At 49.0% G+C, this 15547-nt stretch overlaps 1 protein-coding gene across 2 annotated transcripts; it reads right to left on the reverse strand.

The window, feature by feature from the left end:
- Nucleotides 1–3465: 3465 nt before the first annotated feature.
- On the reverse strand, nt 3466–6722 carry LIAT1 (ligand of ATE1). Of its 2 annotated transcripts, none has more exons than XM_055403005.2 (2): nt 6466–6722; nt 3466–4141 (listed from the first exon to the last, which is right to left on the reverse strand). In XM_055403005.2, the coding sequence occupies exons 1-2, from the start codon at nt 6650–6652 to the stop codon at nt 3690–3692; spliced, it is 639 nt and encodes a 212-aa protein (XP_055258980.2). In that variant the 5' UTR covers nt 6653–6722; the 3' UTR covers nt 3466–3689. The 2 variants fall into 2 exon arrangements, with proteins under 2 accessions (XP_055258980.2, XP_088684880.1); XM_088828754.1 differs by having other exon boundaries at nt 3466–4144.
- Between the last annotated feature and the right edge of the window lie 8825 nt (nt 6723–15547).

The raw sequence follows: 15547 nt of genomic DNA on the forward strand, positions 1-15547 counted from the left end.
ATGAACTATGTCAGTGGCCATCTTTGCAACCCTGTTATGCGAACCTGCTTCTGAACATGAAGCTAATCAGGGAGGTAGAGGCAAGATGTGGAGAAAGAGACAAATTTTGATGACACAGGACCTCCTGGATCCAGCCATGCCTGAAGCCATCCATAACCAACCCTGGCCTTATGAGTCAATCACTCTCTCTTGACTGTAAAAACCAGTTTTCACTGGTTTTCAAGTTTTATTCCTTGCTACTGGAAAAGTCCTCACTGAAACAGGCTGGATATCAGAAAGATTCTTAAAACTTCTAACCCATTGTGGTTTGAGTTGGAGTCAGTTCCATGCTTGTAGGAGCATTAATTCTCATTAATTCTCACCAACTTCTTTGGTTCATATCTTGAGCACAGACTCCCATTTAGTTCCAGGCTACAAGGAGGTACATTCTTGTTTGGCGTAAAGCCCCCTCCCCTGAATGCTGGACTGTAAGACACTCAATTCTTTCCTCCTACATTCCCTGTAATTTGTTTTGCGGTTTGTTTGAATTCTATCAGCCAGTCACTGAAGCCATGTTTTTTTTGTGAAGGTCACTCTTTGATGAGGTGAGTTCTACACCATCCCAGAATAGTCTTTCCAGTGGCTGTGTGGCTAACCCTTCCTAAAATATCGTTGCTCAAAACTCTTTAATATAGAATGAGTGCTTCCTGGGGGCCAGGCACTATGCTGAACGCTTTATGTAATTCCTGTATTTCATTCTTACAACACGGAATTTGCAGCCCTGTTTCCGGATGCGGTAACTAAGGCTCAGAGAGGTTGAGCAATTTGTCTGAGGTCACACAGGAAGTGCGTGGTGAGAAAGAGAAAATTGCAGCTGAGGTCAAAGCCTATCGCTTTCCCCACTACCTCAGAACACCTCAGGCAGAAAGGCGACCACAGGCCACCCCAACCCCCACCCCGCATGGATGACAGTGCAAAGCGACCAAGACGCCCTGAGGCGGATGTGCCCTCGGTTTCCTCATGCACTTCCCCCCACCTTGGTGGAGCCAGAAGGCACAGGAAATGCCAATTCAGTTGCCCCACCCTCTGCCGTCTTTACCTTGAACCTGGTGCACTGGGCGAGGTCTAAGGCTGGGTCTTAGCACATTTCCATCTCCTCCTAACCATGCAGCCGCACCCGGGCCCAGGGGTCCCCTTTGCTTGATTCCATGGGTTCCCCACAACCTGACAGCACAGGACCGGCCTGGCCTTGGCATAGGGATGGCCCGTGCCAGGCCAGGCTGCTAACCTCATCTCCAGGGGAGGAAGGGCTCTTCTGAAAGCCTCTTCAGTATATCTTGTAGGGTCTGGTGACCAAGACGTGAAAACCCTGACACTGGACCTTTTAAGGGGCTGCTCTGTCTGCCGGGGGCCTGCATACTCGTCTCCAGAACTACACTATGAATCTATTTATTACGATGAACAAGGATGCATACCCGTGGGTCCGTGAGCTATTCTGCAGCAGAAATGTATCAGCTGGTCAGCACAGCTCAGAAATAATCGGGTTTATGATTTGCACCTGGCTTGGGCGGTACTGAGGGGGTGGGTTTCAACCTTTAGGGCTTGTCAGGTGGCTTGACGGAGAAGGCAATGGCAAGCCACTCCAGTACTCTTGCCTAGAAAATCCCATGGATGGAGAAGCCTGGTAGGCTGCAGTCCATGGGGTCGCTAAGGGTCGGACACGACTGAGCGACTTCACTTTTCACTTTCACACATTGGAGAAGGAAATGGCAACCCACTCCAGTGTTCTTGCCTGGAGAATCCCAGGGACGGGGGAGCCTGTTGGGCTTCCGTCTATGGGGTCACACAGAGTCGGACACGACTGAAGTGACTTAGCAGCAGCAGCAGCAGCAGGTGGCTTGAATGTGCCTAGGTGCTCGGCTCATACCACTTTCTCTTAAGTTTTACATAAGCCTTCTGTGATGTTTTGTGTTGGATTTTGACTTCTCCTGAGTACCCTGCACGCCTTTACCTCCTTGAAAGGCTGGAGCTTCACGTCCGGTGTGTCCCTCTCAGGGCCTGCTCCGTGCTGACAGGGGTGTCCGGTGCTACCCCAGAGACCACCTCGACCTCTCAGAACCTTCCGGCTACATCTTTGTGCCAGAGGGCGGTCCCCCCACAGGTGAGACTGGCCTCCAGCCCTCGTGTGGCAGGCTGGAAATGCCCGGAAACCAACACCCCCCAGGACCCCTCCGCCAATGCCTCTGGGGAGCATGACACCCCAGCTCCCTCACCCTCAGGCCAGGTCATCCTGACGGAGTTTCCCTGTGGGGTCGAGGCCCGGCTGCCCAGTGTGGAAGCTGGTTTACTGGTTTCCCTGGATTGGCCATTTCCCCTCCCCTGCCTCCTCTCCACTGGTCCCTCCTTCACCTCCCAGATCGTCTACTTGCCGTGACGTCTTTGTCTGCTTCTGGAAGAACCCAGACTAAGGCAGCACATGGCCCTCACCCACTATTTGTAGACAAGAAGAACATTAACTTAGAACAAGTAGTACTGCGGGGCGTTTTGAATGCTCCAGAACCTGGGGGATTAGAGGAGGACCATATTGATAAGAGAAGCAATATTCCTTTTGAGACTTCGCATAATAACCTCCCACAGAGGATGCTCTGGAACTCCCTTATTCTGAAGGCCACAAAAGGACAGTGAGTACATTTAACTAAAAAAGAAAAATCTCCAGGCTATTCAGGGCATTTTCCTTGGGCCTCTGAAAACATGCTGTGTGAGGGATTTTACCCATGAAATTAGTTAAAGATTTGGAATTGAGGAACTTCCCTGGTGGCTCAGACTGTAAAGAATCTGCCTGCAATGCTGGAGACCCAGGTTTGATCCCTGGGTTGGGAAGATCCCCTGGAGGAGGATATGGCAACCCACTCCCGTATTCTTACCTGGAGAATCCCATGGACAGAGGAGCCTGATGGGCTACAGTTCATAAGGTCACAAAGAGTCAGACACGACTAAGCGACTAACACTAGAATTAAGGGACTTCCCTGGTGGTCCAGTGGGTAAGAATCCGCCTTCCAGTGCAAGGGACCTGGGTTTGATTCCTGGTTGAGGAACTAAGATTGCACAGGCTCAGCGGCGGGGAAACTAAGCCCAGGAGTCACAACTAGAGCCTGAGCACCACAATGAAAGATCCAAGTGCCATAACTAAGACCCGATGGCAGCCAAATAAATATTTTTTAAAAATAGATTTAGAATGGATCCCATCTACCCACTTTCTCTTTTTTTGTGGGTAAAGGAGACTATACATAGCTAACTGTGATGGGAAATTAAATAACAAAGCGATGCCAGCTTATTTAAGAAAAAAAGGACATTCGGAAGAGAATTTTGTTCATCGACCTGCTTAACACTCTTAAGGAGCTGTGGCTTTCCTGAGCCATTGAAAGACATCTTGGTGGAAGGTGAACGGAGCTCATCAAATCACCAGACGCCTGCTTCCTTCAGAGGTAATTCTGATTTCCTTTTATTTATGTATAGATATAGTTTTAACACATAGACTGGTGGGAAGGATAAATCATAAGCTTGTCCGGGTCATGGGTGGGCTTTGGCTCCAGCAGAGCAGCAGGGAAGTCAGAGTGGAGGAGCTTCGGGATAAGGTTTCCTTCTCCCATCCAAGTATTAACCAGGCCCGACCCCACTTAGCTTCCGAGTTCAGATGAGATTGGGCACATTCAGGGTGGTATGGCCACAGACATGAGGTTTCCTTCTGAGCAGTGGTTGGAGCCCTCGGCCGTCGGCTGCCTGCTGCCGCCACTGTCCTCATCCGAGAGGTAGGCTGGGTCCTCAGGGGTCTCCACGGCACCAGGGTCAGAGTGGAAGCCCTTCAGGGCCCAAACTCGGTACCGCTTCCTCCGGTTCAGCTTGTAAATGCGAATCCTTTCCTTCTCGGCCTCTGGATCGGTGAGAATGCCATCCCAGCGCAGGCTTTCATTGACCTGGTTGGAAAGGGTCTCTTCTATTTCAACGAAGTGGGGGAGACTTACAGTGGTGGAGTAGAAGAGCTTGCTTTCATCCCTGTTCTGTCTGTGCTCTGGCCCCGGCCTGTGATCTTTGCTGGGACCTAACAGGTCATGGAAGGTTGGAGACAGCTGCTGAGTCTTCATGCCTTGACTCTGATGTTTATCTGCTGAGCAGATGGGGGGGGCGTTAGCCTCAGTGATACTTGCCCTGAGCCCACTCAGGGGTAATGCCCAAACCACCAAAGATGAAGTGGGAGGGCACTGGAGGCCCCTCCTTACCTAGGGCTCAGGTGGGCAAGCCCACCAGCCCCGTACACACCCACTGCCTATAGGCTTTGGGTTGTCATGTTGGGGAGGGAGGAACCATTTACTGAACACATACTGTGAGCCAGGTCCCCTTGGGGAAAGGCTATCTGCCCCGTTTTCCAGGTAAGGAAACAGACTCCAAAAGCCTCCGTCACTTTCCAATGTCACATGGCAGGTGGCAGAGCTTGGATCTGAACGCGGGCCTGACTCCCAGAGCCGGGTTCTTTCCACACAGATCCCCACCTCACCTCTCCATTGCTCGCCAAGGTACTGCCCAGTTCTGGGAGCCTGTGACTTACCCCTAGTCTAGACACTTTATGATGGAAGAAATGGAGAACAACAGAAAAACTTCCTAAATCTGACTATGGAAAGCATTCTGCCAAGCCAGGAAATACTTCTGTTGTGTGGCGTATACGGATTCTTTTGAAATATTAATAGCACTTCTGAATTATATAATGTGCATATAAAATACTACATGTTGTGATTCTTTCTTCAGCTCATCCTATTTTGGGGGGAGAGAGAGAGGAATATCCCTCCCCCCACCAAAAGAACAAAGACAGAAAAGGAGAGAAGGGGGAGAAAAAAATCCTCTCTTGGCATTCCTATACCTTCCCACTTCCCCAAAACTATCTGGTGTCCCCTGCTGACAGTATGAGGTACATGCCACTGTAATTTTTAGAATCAGAAGCTAAGCTGAAAAAGACAATAAATTTCCTAATCTGTTTGGCAGGTACACCTTGAGCTTATTGACTTAAACTCCAGAATTGTTTTCTTGCCTTTTTATGATGATTCCACCTGGAGAAGTAATTGTAATCTGCCCATCCCCCACTTCTCCAAGCTACAAGGGAAGGCTGCTACATCTTGGCCTCCAGCTGGCCAGGGGAGTCAGCTTTGCACAAAGAAGTCCAGGGCCCAGAGACTTGAAGCCAGGACTAACTATGCTAGAGGTAAGGGGCGCTGATCCACTTCTCTGATAGCAAGAGCCCCCACAGTGGACCACACAACTGACAAAAGAGACTCACAGCACCCACAGACAGGCGCATTCTACATCACTGTTACACTCTTTCCACAAATGAGTGTGCAGGGCCTTTGTGGAGTCCCTAGGGAGTTCTCTGAGAGGAGCATGGTAAGCCTGTGGGCTCTGTGGGTTTGTGGCAGCCATTGGTGGGTGTGTTTCTGTGATGTGTCCACAGGGAAACCAGAAGAATCCCATGTGTATAGTTGTGTGGGGGTGGGGAGGGGTCTAGGCAGGTGAGTGTGCAGCCTGTGAATGTGTGTGCCTGCTGGCCATCTATGCTTTGGCTTTATTTGGTGATTATATTGATAGAGGGGGTGTTGTTGCAGGTGCTGAGGATGATAAAAAGTGTGTAGCAATGCCTGGCGTGATGGTGTTTGTGTGCAGTCAAAGTTGGCCTTGGCAGGTGAACGAAGTGGAAGGGCAGTCTGTACAGGGTGTATGCCCTGTGTTACATGCACTTCCTGGGTGTCTCTGGAGGAGGGTGTGGCAACCCACTCCAGTATTCTTGCCTGGAGAATTCCCATGGACAGAGGACCCTGGAGGGCTACAGTCCATCAGGCCGCAAAGAGTCGGACACACCTGAGCCACTAAGCACGCACACCACCTGGGTGTCCACACAGCACCCAGAGGCAGGTGCCCCTAACAAATGAGGTTGGAAGGCAAGGGCTGAAAGGCAAGAGCCTGTGTTTCTGTGTGTGCCTGAGAGAATAGGTCACTAGTGCCTCACTACCTGTCCGTGGGGAAAGTCTGTGTATGAGGATAAAGGCATCGCTGTAGGAGAGCTTGAGGGTTTTGTGGGGAAGGTAAGGATGATCAGGATTTTGAGTTTGGATTGAGGGATTAGAAAGATGAGTGTATAAAGCTAGGAGTCACTGTGGGGCTGGGAGGCTCTGTGGGGTGTTTCTGTGTAGGGTTGAAGGTCTCCATAGGTGTTGAGAACTCTCGATGCAGGATTTGGGGTCTCTGTGGACATGGACGGTTTCTATGGGAAGGGCCGGCGCCTCATCATGCGGGGAGCCAAAGGACCTCTGATTAGTACGGCCGAGTTTCTGTTTCTCGGCTGAACTGCTCCTCGAGTAGATGGCGTTCTCAGGGGTGGGGCGGGTGTCCTCGGAGAATTTCAGGTGTGGGAGCTGAGGCTGCCGCGCTAGCTGCTCCTCTTACCGTCCCCCTTGCCCGACCTCTTTGTCTTTTTCTTCTTTTTCTTCTTCTTCACCTTCCGTTTGGTCAGTTCTGAGGTGCAGCTCGCGATGGGGGGCAATCTGGAGACCTGCGAGGCTGCCATGCAGCCCTCTCGCTCCTCCTCGTCCTCGCCGTCCTCCGACGCCCGGGCCCCACCACCGCCGTCCATCCGCCCGCCCCCGCACCTCAGGCAGCAGGAGACCCGCGGCCGCCGAGCCAGTGGCTTCCGGCGGCGCCTAGCGCCCGGGAAGGGCCACGCGTCTCCATGGCAACTGCAGCGCCTGCGCAACCCAGAGGCTGCGGCCCAGGAACCGCGGGCGGGACGGACTGCAGATGCGCGCATGCGTAGCTCTGCCTTTGTGCTTCACTTGGTCGGCGCTAAGGAGAAGGTTCTAAACGCTTCCGTGGACACACATCTTCTACTCCTGTGCCTTTTTAAATGCTATGTGTTATCTGCTACATTTTTATCTCCCGAGTTCAATTTTGTACGTCTGCCTTGGCCTTTCAACCCCCTCGTGTCCAAAGAAACTCGTTTCTTTATCAGTGTTGATCTCAGTGAACAGGAACAGCTGCGCAGGCCAGAGCCATGGCTGTCTTCCTTGGTCCCGCTCTCTGCCTGTACCCTCAGCTGGGCTAGGGCTGACCACCATGCCTGGGACTTGAACTTCTGGACCAATTTCCTAAAGAGTCTCTGCTTCCAAATCCTTCCCACACATTCTTTATCCACGCAGTGGCTAGAAAGAACTTTTAAAGACCATGGACAATTTCACTTTCTGGCTTAAAACTCTCCAGGGGGGCCCTGTTGCAAGTCAGATCAAGACTGAACTTTAGTGTGGCTTACAAAATGTGATCTGTCACCTTTCCTTTGCAGATTTATCCACCACAGTTTGTATTTCCTCAAAATGGCTGCAATAACACCTCTCATTCCTCAGGCTCTGCTAGAATCTTTCCCCTGTCTCTCATCTGCTGTCAGGCTCCCTAATGTACCCCATACAGCTGTGCACACAGCGAGTGCTTGGAACCTGCCCCTTGACTGTCTGCTTTTGTCCCCAGGAGCTAAGTGAAGTGTAAATGACAGAGGTCCTTTGTGCAGATGACCGCCTGCTAGTGGAGATGTCTGGAGTTTGCTTTCCAGACACCCCACCTGCTGACCCTGGCAGACAGGTGCATACAAAGACCAGCTGCCCTCCTTTTCTGAGAAAGCTCACCTGTCTTCCCTCTCAGCTGGTCCCCTTTGCGCTGTGCTGTGCTTAGTCACTCAGTCGTGTCCAACTCTTTGTGACCCTGTAGACTGTAGCCCACAAGGCTTCTCTGTCATGGGGATTCTCCGTGCCCTTCTCCAGGGGATCTTCCCAACCCAGGGATCAAACCCAGGTATCCTGCATTGCGGGCAGATTCTTTACCATCTGAGCCACTAGGGAAGCCCAAGAATACTGGGAAGCCCTGGTCCTCTTTGCCTGGATGCTTATCTGGCAGGAGGCATTTGGACCACTCCTCTTCCCAATTTTCCTGAAGGTTGCATCAAGGTCGTGGTGAGCCAGCCAGTCAGCTTCGAGACAGAAAATTCACCTCCAGCAAAGGAATACAGTTTGGGGAATAATTATAAAAATCCCTTGTTAATAGAGATGGGGCAAGTATGCTCCTGTTTAGTAGATGAGACAAACAGGTGCATAGTGGCTTGCTCACCTCTCAATGCTAATTAGCCCCCAAGTTGGGCAGGAAATCCACATTCCCAGTTTTATGTCCAGCATCTTACAGGAAAACAGTTGACTTCACAATGATGTTCACTGACCAACAGAAGAGATGATAGCGTTTTCATTATTTGTTTCAGCTTCCTTGTTTGTACTTTTTCTTCGTGGTTTCTGTGGCTGTTATTGTTATGAGCAGAAAGGAGCTAAGATTTCTGTCTCTATAAGGATCATGTTTTCCCCTTTGGCCAGTGCTGACATAGGAATGCTTCGGTAGAGCTAGCAGCTTTTTCCTTCTGGCTGACTTTTTGGCGTGGGTCCCCCCAGCTGGCTGGTATGCTGGTTCCAACTCTCTGCTCTTTCCTGCCCACTTTCTCCAAGCTGTCAGTTCCTTCCCTAAGGTAAACAGGCAATGTCCACTTTTAAGCAGCACCAGCCTGAGACTTGGGCAAGTGGGATGTCTGCCCCGGGCCTCATGCTTCACAGAACAACGCTCTGACTCTCCCCACCACCCACCTGCAGCTATATCCTTCCCCAAGGGACAGGAAGTCTGTGGAATCAAGGAGTCCTGCCCACCCAGCACCTCCCATTCCTCCCTCCACAGGTAGCCCACAGCCCGAGTACCTGGAACCTCGGAATTTCTTGCCTAAATGACCCCTGCCTGCTTATAGGGCACAATTTGGTACCAGTCCTGGGTCCATCCTCTTGAGTACCCCTAGGTCAAGGGCAGTGTAGGTGAAATCAGCAGGCAGGCTGAGATTCCCAGACCTGTGCATTCAAGGACCTTCTCAGTGCAGGATAGGAGCTAGGAGTTGGAAGAGGAGGTGGCAGGCCATGGGCTGGGTGCATTCAAAGAGCTAGAAATTCTAAATTTAAATCTGGCCTTCCAGACTGATATGAAGGCTACTTGTCAAGGTAAGAAAACAGTATTTCTTTTTTTTTTCCTCTTTCCTGACCCAGGGGTTGAACCTGGGTCTCCTGCTTTGCAGGCAGATTCTTTACTGTGTAAGCCACCAGAGAAGCCCTGATTTTATTACTTATTTATTTTTGCCTGTGATGTGTCTTAGTCGCATGTAGTCTCGTCATTGTGGAGCGTGGACTTCTCTAGTTGTGGTGCGGGACTGAGAGCACGTAAGCTTAGTTGCCCGGCAGTATGTAGGATCTTCGTTTCCCCACCGTGGATCCAACCTGCATCCCCTGTATTAGAAGGCAGATTCATAGCCACTGGATCACCAGGGAAGTCCCAGGAAGACAGTATTTATGTTATTTAACAGTATGTTAATTTATTTTATCACTTTTAATATTTAGCCATATGGTATGTGGGCTTCCATCTACTTTTGCCCTGGGCTTTGCAACTGTTAAGAGCATGCTTGCTCTATTTTTCCTCCTTTTATCAGCCACTCCAACTGCTTCCTGATTTCCACCTCATTCCTCATGGTATCTTTAAAAAAGGAAAAGAAAAATCCTATAACATATTGAGTAAATCTCATTATATCCAGATGGCAGAGTACTTGGGAGCTTCTAAAACAAAATGAGGTACCCTGGTTCAGGCTGATTCAGGACAGAGGCCAAGAGCACGTGTGTGGAGAAGAAGCAGAGTGATGTGAAGGGGTTGCTAACCCCTGCTACCCTCTCCTCACTTCCTCCAGCCCCACTGGCCCACTGACTCACTCACCACCTTGCTGTTTCTCCTGCACATCCAGACGTCTCAGGTCTTTGAATTCCTGCTCCCTCCCCCTGAACACTCTTGCTCTAGACATCCTGCCTTCATCCTGAAAGGTACCAGAACATGTCACTCCCAAACATGCCTCTTGACACAGGGTCTGGGTGCTTTTTGGATGTGATTGTTTGTTCCTCAAGTCTGGGCCATTTCTGCTTGTCAGTTCTTATGACAAATCCCAGGAAACAGATCTTATAGGCAATTCTTTTTAAAAATGTATTTTGTTTTCAATTGGAGGATAATTACCTTACAATATAGTGATGGTTTCTGGCATACATCAACATGAATCAGCCACAGTACATAGGCAATTCTGTCTACAGCCCCTTCCCCACACTGTCCATGGTTAGGTGCTGTGCAGTTGAGGATGCTGAAGCCTCTCTTAGGACTTTTTTTTACTGCGCTGGCCCTTAGTGTGGCACACAGGGTCTTTGATCTTCATCGTGGCCTGTGGTGTCTTTAGTTGCAGCATGTGAACTCGTAGCTGTGGCACGTGGGATCTAGTTCCCTGACCAGGGCTGGAACCCTGGGCCCTGTTAACTGGCAGCATGGAGTCTTAGCCACTGTACCACTGGACCACCAGGAAAGTCCCTCTCTTGAGACTTTAGTTTCCTTCAGGACATTGACTGATGGTGTCCACACCTTGGCCCCCAGGCTATTTCCAGAACTCAAAGATCTAAATTTCTTCCTGTATTTAGTTGTGGTTGATTTATGCCGCCATCTCTATAGGAAGCCTCTCAATGGCTTCCCTGACTAAGCAAAGGAAGATCCTTTCGGGCATCAGGGTCCAGGCCTCTTTGGCTGCCTGCTGAACAACTGCCCCCGTGCTCACCTCTGTGGGCTGCTATTAAACTCCAAATCCTGGAGGCCTGTTGGTTCTGAGGTGATGGGGGAGCCCCAAGATTCCAACTCCCCAGGAACATTTCTAGAAAGTGTTCAAGAAAAACAAAGCTGGGTAATAGGAAGTGGTGGCAAAGACAGATTTTATTCAGTATTCCTGCAGCAGGGGAAAGAGACTTCTTTAGCCTAGAAATGAGCTTGGTTCTGATCTATACAGAGGGGACCTGGCCTCCTTAAAGGGAGAACCAGGGAATAGGGAAGGAGAGTGGGTGAGGACTCAAGCAGAGTCAAGACAGTGAAAAATTACAAAAAAGCAGATGAGTGGTCAACCCTGAATGTTCATTGGAAGGACTGATGCTGAAGCTCCAATACTTTGGCCACCTGATGCAAACAGCCAACTCATTGGAAAAAAGCCTTATGCTGGGAAAGCCTGAGGGCAGGAGGAGAAGGGGGCAGCAGCAGATGAGATGGGCACAACTCAATGGACATGAGTTTGAGCAGATTCAGGGAGACAGTGAAGGACAGGGAAGCCTGGCATGCTGCAGTTCATGGGATCGCAAATAGTCTGAGGTGACCAAGCGAGTGAACAAGATGAGTGGTCAGCGTCAGTGTGATCAGGCCATCTTAGCCTGGTGACTGGCCCTGAACCAAGACACCTACTTACAGATTGAGACACAGGGGCCCCATCCTTCCTCATGGTTATATTTCAGAGGAATGGCTCCAGGGTCCTTGAGAAGACATTCCGTTCCAGGAGATACACATACATCTCAAAGGCATAGAGAAAGGATTTACAACCACAAGTGTTCGAAATAAATGCTCTAAGAAAATGGAGGCAAGGAGCCTACCTGAAGGTGTTGGCTGGAACAAATGGTAAATTCCCTTGGCAGACATGGGCTTTCTCAGACAGAAACTCAAGTGGGGATGGGGTGGGCTGGGTCATGGCAGGGACACTGTGGCCTTAGGCTGCTAGACGCCAAGCTAGATTATTTTTTCAGGTCTCTGTGTGGGAGGGTGGACGAAATCATTTGTGTTGAGAGATGCAGTTCTTAGAGACCACAGTTGAGGTCTTGTTGAGAAGCAGGCTTAGAGAAACCTGATGAAAGTTTGGTCAAAGTGAAGTCGCTCAGTTGTGTCCGACTCTTTGCAACCCCATGGACTGTAGCCTACCAGGATGCTCCATCCATGGAATTTTCAAGGCAAGAGTATTGGAGTGGGTTGCCATTTCCTTCTCCAGGGGATCTTCCCGTTACCGTCTGAACCACCAGGGAAGCTCTTGGTCAAAGGAAGAGCCTTTTTCAAAAGGAAGGTGGGGACTTCTCTGGTGGTCCAGTGGTTAAGACTCCGTGTTTCCACTGGGGAGCTAAATTCCTGCATGCCATGCAGTGCGGCTAAAAAAAAGAGAAAAGAAAGTGGTAGTCAGGGAGGTCACCTTTGCAGTTTGAGAGTTTGGGAAGCCAAGAGTGAGGGTTTCTGGGTCTTCCACCTGATTAAGGTAGTCAGAGCGTGCCAGCCAATGTGGTCCTGGATCACTAAGGACACTCAGAAATCCTTGGGCTCTTGGGGGGTGTCTTGCCACCTAACTTATCCACACAGATGCTTGCTCCCCCCCATTTCCAGTCTTCTGAAAGTGTCATAGGAAACATACAGAAGCAACTATGGCTGTTTGAACCAAAAGAAACATCACCTGCCTTGAAGTAAGAAGAGAGCTTAAGCTTTAATCACTGATTTGTGTCAGTGTGTCTCTGGACACATAAATGAACACACCTATAACCCGAGGACAGGAATATTGTGCCACAGATGATTATACCAATTAGTGGTGCTTGCGAATATATACGCCTTTTATTCGTAAAGTCTTCCTTTAGCAAGCAGTCCCATCTGTGGGAGTAAATCCATATAAGCAAATATCTATTTACCTTTTCATCTTAAGACTCAGTCGAAAAGGGGCATGTCTTCTTCACACACATTCCATAGATTGCTGATTCTTTTACTTCTTTTTTTTTCTTGGCTGCACCATAGGGCATGTTCCTCTACCGGATATCAAACCCATGCACCCTGTTGAAGCGCGGAATCTTAACCACTGGACCATCAGGGAAGTCCCTCTCTTTACTTCTTGATGTGTGTGCTGCTGCTGCTGCTAAGTCACTTCAGTCGTGTCCGAATCTGTGTGACCCCATAGACGGAAGCCCACCAGGCTCCCCTGTCCCTGGAATTCTCCAGGCAAGAACACTGGAGTGGGTTGCCATTTCCTTCTCCAATGCGTGAAAGTGAAAAGTGAAAGTGAAGTCACTCAGTCGTGTCCGACCCTTAGTGACCCCACGGACTGCAGCCTACCAGGCTCCTCCATCCATGGGATTTTCTAGGCAAGAGTACTGGAGTGATGTGTGCTCAATTGTGTCCGACTCTCTGAGACCCTCATGGACTGTAGCCCCTGGAGCTCCTCCATTCATGAAATTCTCCAGGCAAGAATACTGGAGTAGTTGCCATTTCCTCCTACAGAGGATCTTCTTGACTTGGGAATCGAACTCAAATTTCCTGCATTGCAGGCAGACTCTTTACCTGCTGAGCCATCAGGGAAGCCCTACTTCTTAATGGTGCCTCAGAATGTAAAGATCTGAGACTGGCAGTAATTGGCCAGCTGTAATCCACATCCTGGGACCCTTCTCACGCCAGTCCCAACCCACCACTCTGGGCTCACTTTCTTCTCTGCCTCCCCATTCACCACTCCCAACCTTTCAACACCCCCTTTCTTGCCTTCTCAGTTCCTTCTACCTGCAATGTCCTTCCCCATCTGGCCCGTCTGGCCGACTCCTACTCTTCTGAGTCTCTGGACAAGGGTTTCCTCTGAAAAGCCCCATCTGAGCCCTGCGTTTCTTTGGTATCTTATGCAGCCACGGGGGTTGGGTAGCATAATGGCCCTGCCACTACGTGGCTGTGTGACCTTGGGCAAATTGCTTAAGGTGTTCCTAGCAGTGATAAACAATGTCCTACTTACATGACACCTGTTTCCCGTGAAATCACTACACAGTAGGCAGCAGGTTACAGTGTGCACACCATTGTCCAGAGATGATTTCTTTACGTTCCTGTTTTCCCCACTGAACTATGAGGTTCTTGAAGACCAGGCATTTTACCCATTTTCCTCAAGTAGCAGATTTCAATGCCCCTCCAAGTCATATACCTGCTGTGGTCTCAGGAACACCAAGTCTTTTTGGCAGCACATGGCAGGGGTGGAACAAAGCAGCTAAAGAAAATTTGAGAAAGAACTCTTAATATCTATGATGTCAGTTGGGGCTCCCCCAAGCCTGCAAATCAAAGCAGGACCCATCCATAATAGGAAGCACTTACTTTCCTAAGGCTCCTTGCCTTGGGACCTATCCTTCCTATTCTGCATTCTCAATAACTCAATACTTGGACTTCCCTGGTGGTTCAGTGGTTAAAGAATTTGCTTGCAAATGCAGGGGACACAGGTTCAATCCTTGGTCCTAGAAGATTCCACATGTCATGGGGCAACTAAACCCACGTGCTGCAACTACTGAAGCCCACACACCCTAGAGTCTCTGCTCCACAAGAGAATCCCCCACAATGAGAAGCCTGATCACTGCAGTGAAGACCCAGCACAGACAAAAATTAATTAATTAAAAAAAAAAACACCTTAAACAACTCAATACTTTGAGTTGTCCACCAAAATCAACTCACAAGGAAGTGTCAGAAAGATACATAGACTTCACTGAGGACTTTTTAGGGGAGCTAACCATTTTTTCTTCTGCAATGTCTAATCTGCTATTAATCCCATTCAGTGTATTTTTCATCTCAGACATTGTAGTTTTTATGTCTAGAAGTTCAATTTGGGTAATTTTTTTAGCTTCCATATCTATACCTAAACTTTCCTCTAGCTTCTTGAACTTACAGAATATGGTCTTAATAGCTGTTTCAATGCCTTTGCCTACTAATTCTAACGTCTGTGTCATGCCTGAATCAGTTTCAATTAATTGAGTTTGCTCTTCACTATGAGTTGCATTTTCCAGCTTCTTTGTGTGTCTAGTCATATTTTCTTGAATGCCAGATATTGTGAATTTTACCTGGTTGGATACAGGATATTTTTTAATTCCTATAAATGTTTTTGAAATTTGTTGTAGCAGTTAACTTGCTTGGAAAGAGCTTGATCTTTCCAATCTTGAATTTAAGCTTGCTTAAGTGGAACCAGAACTGGATTTCTGGATCCAGTCTAAAGTGAATTTTTTTCTAGTATCAAAGTAAGGCCTTTCTTAGTATTCTTTTTTTTTTTTTAATGTGGACCATTTTTAAAGGCTTTATTGAATTTGATACAATATTGCTTCTGTTTTATGTTTTGGTTTTTTGACCACGTGGGATCTTAGCTCCCAAACCAGGGATCGAACCCACACTCCCTGAATTGGAACGTGAAATCTTAACCACTGGACCATCGGGGAAGTAAGTCCCTTTCTTAGTATTCTAACTAGTGGCCCCTGAACTGTGATGTTTTCCACTTTGGCTGTTGAAAACAGACATTATTCCAGCCCCGTGTGAGCACTAGGCGCTGTTTCCACTAATCCTTTCGGGTGGTTCATCCCCCACACACACATTTTCTCATACACCTGTGCTAAACAGTACTCACTAAATACTTGAGGGGCATTTTCTGCAGATCTCTAGGTTTCTCTCTCTCTCTTTGCATCTCTCTCCTCTCTAGTCCTCTGCCCTGAGAACTCTTAACTGGTTTCATTTCCCTAGAATCCAGCTCTGTCTGTTCCATTCGGCTAGTTTTCTCCTTCTCTGAACCACAGTCTGGAAACTCTCCAGGCAGTGA

The sequence above is a fragment of the Moschus berezovskii genome, chromosome 20 (assembly GCF_049115385.1).
Source record: "Moschus berezovskii isolate FMDL1 chromosome 20, NW_MosBer_1.0, whole genome shotgun sequence".
In the NCBI taxonomy this organism is placed as follows: Eukaryota; Metazoa; Chordata; class Mammalia; order Artiodactyla; family Moschidae; genus Moschus; species Moschus berezovskii.